General features: G+C 37.8%; 1 protein-coding gene across 1 annotated transcript; it reads right to left on the reverse strand.

Moving 5' to 3' along the window:
• LOC107577648 (eukaryotic translation initiation factor 4E-binding protein 3-like) lies at window positions 1–2,973 on the reverse strand. Its single transcript, XM_016263700.1, has 3 exons — window positions 2,765–2,973; window positions 1,176–1,328; window positions 1–505 (listed from the first exon to the last, which is right to left on the reverse strand). The coding sequence occupies exons 1-3, from the start codon at window positions 2,883–2,885 to the stop codon at window positions 474–476; spliced, it is 306 nt and encodes a 101-aa protein (XP_016119186.1). The 5' UTR covers window positions 2,886–2,973; the 3' UTR covers window positions 1–473.
• Between the last annotated feature and the right edge of the window lie 604 nt (window positions 2,974–3,577).

The raw sequence follows: 3,577 nt of genomic DNA on the forward strand, positions 1-3,577 counted from the left end.
TAGTTTTGTTTTAGTTTTATTCCAAAATGTCATATTACATCCAGAGAATGAATAGCAAACAGTACAAAAATCATCATCCCAACTGTTTATTTCTGGCATATATGACTTAAATGCCCTTCATAGGGTCATAGTTCCATTGCAAAAATAAAATAGCTGCATTTGGACTATCCTCGGATAGTAAAAATGTAGATTACATAGTTACCTTCAGAATGGTTGTAAATAAAGATTAAGGAAGGCACTGAATCAAACAGCAGCAGAAGCTGCATTTTTACCATAACATTCACCAAACTCTAAACGCTCCTCCCCACAACAGAAACACTTGATCTGAGCATTTCATTATTTAGATAAAGTAAAAATAAAGCATGGAGGCAATAATGAAGGAATCCACAGCTGGTGTGATCATCCCTCAGAACATGAGCACTGGTAGAACAGGATGAGTCAGTCCATTTTTCCACACGAGCTGGAGACATCAATCACATATCCATCACAAACTGGTGGTCATCAACTGTGGAGAAAAAGAACGAGGCGGAAGGGTTAGAGGGTTCAAACTAGTGTTGTGTCACTGTGATCTCTTCCTAATAAATCCTTTGAACAGTGTCACTCCTTTCACACGGTACACCCTGTGGATATTCCCGATATGGAAATCAGACTTGTCAAACTCGGAGCAGGTCAGATGCATTTTTGTTTGCTTTTCTCATGTACTGACTTCAGTCAGACCAAAATGTGACCTTGAGCTTAGAATGAATGTTTTTAGATCTTACAATTTTATTTATTTATTATTAAATAATTAAAATAACCTAATAATTTATTAAATATTAAAATAAAATGTACAAATGTATTTGTGGTGTAAGGAAAAAAATTATTTATAATTACTAGCACCTGACATTCTGAAAGTTATTAAACTGAAAACCTTTTTTGAAAATTGTGTTTTCCAAAACCAAATGAAACCAGCATGACTACAAAGAGTACATTTATATAAAAATAAATTCCGGTAAAAAACCGGTTCCTCAGGTTTTCTTGAGGCTGTTGATTTGGAAATTGAAAACTGTACACATTACATGTTAGACGTCAGATGGGATTAAGATTAAGAACATGAACATGCTTCTTAAAGCAAGAGTAAGATATAATAAAAAAAAAATAAAAAAAAAAAATAAAAAAAAAGAGAAGTCACTTACCAGCGAGATCTTTGTTGCCATCCTCCTGCTCTGCTGGTTGCAGTGAGGGTCTGGTGACCCCTGGTATGTGGGGGAGACAGCAGGGTGGGGTGTGTGCGATCGGCGAGTTCCGACATTCCAAAAGAAACTTTCGATCATAGATGATCCGAGTTCCTGCAGGGAAAATATCAATTATTAGTTTAAGAGGTTCAGCCTCAAAAAAAGTTGGCACAAGTCCATAGCATTTTTTGCTTAAGAGACGTTCTTCCTGTTGAGTTCTGCTCTATATAAGAATTCAGAAAAACGTGTCCCCCAAGTGAAAGTTTAATGTAGTTTAGCTCATGTTATAGAGTAATGCAAACAGGGTCAAGAGCTGGCTAGGGTGCTTTCTAAATGCACGCAGGCAAAAACACTCATAAAAACAAGGTGCCCCTGTATAGATGTCCTGTAGTAACCCAAGCAGCAAGAAAATTTAGCAACATCATCCATTACTGCACAAGGACCCACTGTGATTGGACTGACCGAGGTCTGACTTAAATAAGATGATCTAAAACGTGAATTGTAATAAGCAAGTTTAAGAAATATGTTCTTAGATATGGCTATATTTTTCATTCAATATGATGCGTTACATCTCCTCTGGTCATTCAAACATATGTATATGCGAGATATTAGTCAAAGCAGGATGTTGTTGTTTTTTTTGATAAATGTGCTGTAACTAAAAGCTGATTGATATAACAGCCACTGGCTTGGTTTCAAAAACTAAAGCAAGTCACATTTCTTCAGCTTTAATAACCATGTGATCAATATGGACAGTTTTGGTATAATGTAGTTGGTGTATAGGTGTTTATGTTACATTAAGTTATATATTAACTACAAGTTTTAATTGTAACATCATAAGTTTTAATGTTATATCATGCCTTCATTTAGTTTACTATTTTAAAAAGAGCTTTATGAAGTGTTATGTATTTAGATTATCAATCATTTTATAAATCCATAAAAACATTAATTACATTTGTATTTGATATATGACTACCTACACAGTGTGATATAAACAACTTCGATATTTATTGTTAAAAATATAGGTGCACTTGTTTAATTTAACAGTTCGAAAAAGATGAAAACAAATATTATTTGCGCGTATTTGCGATGCGTATTAAATGAGTCTTCGCACTCATAATGTGAGATGTGGTGGAAATGACACTGCAGCGTTCATGGCTTTCAGAAAGAACATCACATTTACAGAATTCTCCTGTGATGCACGTGCGCTCGCTTTCAACCTGTGTTAGCAGACAAATTAAACTAGTTAGACGCGTGCGAAAGGTGCTTTAAATTAATTTTGTACAGGTCCACTGGGCCAAGTCTGTGCGCATGATTAAAACAAACACGCCTTTAAATCCAAGAGCAAATGACGGAATCGTTTAAAAGGCAACGGGCCGCTTTTAAACCTCGCATTGCCTCTGGCGTTATGATTGCGCAGTGCACACGATCAACTCTCGTTATACAAAAACAAAGTGCGATCGGGTACCATGTGGGAAAAACACTCACACAAAACGATCACTAGTTCTAAAATACATCCTGCGATTAAAAACAAACACACCAGGTCATCTTACCTCCAGGAGTTGTTGAAAACACTGTTCCTCCAGGAGTTTGACTGTAGCTGTCAAGGAGTGGAGACCGGTTGGAGCGGCTTGGAATCGGGCAGGTCGACGAGGCTTCGCAGCTGGTTGACATGATGAACCTGAATTTAAGCTCGAGACTTGAATGCACACGCGCTAAGATCTTGGCCGATCTGCTGTAGCCTTGAGTGTCTGTGCGCTGCACAAGTAGTAAATCTCGAGGGAGGAGATTTCTCACGTGCTGCAAACGTGGACATCTGGCCAATCAGAAGGACGATTCCACCACCGACGCGCAGCGCTGAGGCCCTCAACAGGGAGCAAGTGTTTAGAGCCATTTCATGGAACGTAAACTCTTCGAACAGCACGAAATTGGGCACATGATGTGAACTCTACGATAAGATATGACAACACCTTGTGCTGTACTGAAAGCCCGATCTACCTCTCAGGATGACCTATCCTGTCTACATATGCCTCCCCATATTTGCAGTACATTTTGTCATTGCATGCATGACAAGATTAGAGTTCTATATCCCAACAGTCTTTTTTGTGTGTGTGCGCTGCCCATATCACAAGACATCACTTTAATTCCTGGTAGATCACCAGATTTTCAGAACATAGGCATTTTAAAAAACGTGAAAGTTACGCCACAGAATATTTGTCTTAACATCAAGCACTAGTTTCTGTGCTTTACCCTATAGTTACCCATGAAATAGTCATACTTTTAACAGAACTTGGATTGAGTCGTCAACCATGTAAAAAAATAAACTGATCGAAATAACACGCACACCAGATACATTTCCAACTTTT

This window comes from Sinocyclocheilus grahami, unplaced genomic scaffold, assembly GCF_001515645.1.
Source record: "Sinocyclocheilus grahami isolate Dianchi unplaced genomic scaffold, SAMN03320097.WGS_v1.1 scaffold6738.1, whole genome shotgun sequence".
Classification (NCBI taxonomy): Eukaryota; Metazoa; Chordata; class Actinopteri; order Cypriniformes; family Cyprinidae; genus Sinocyclocheilus; species Sinocyclocheilus grahami.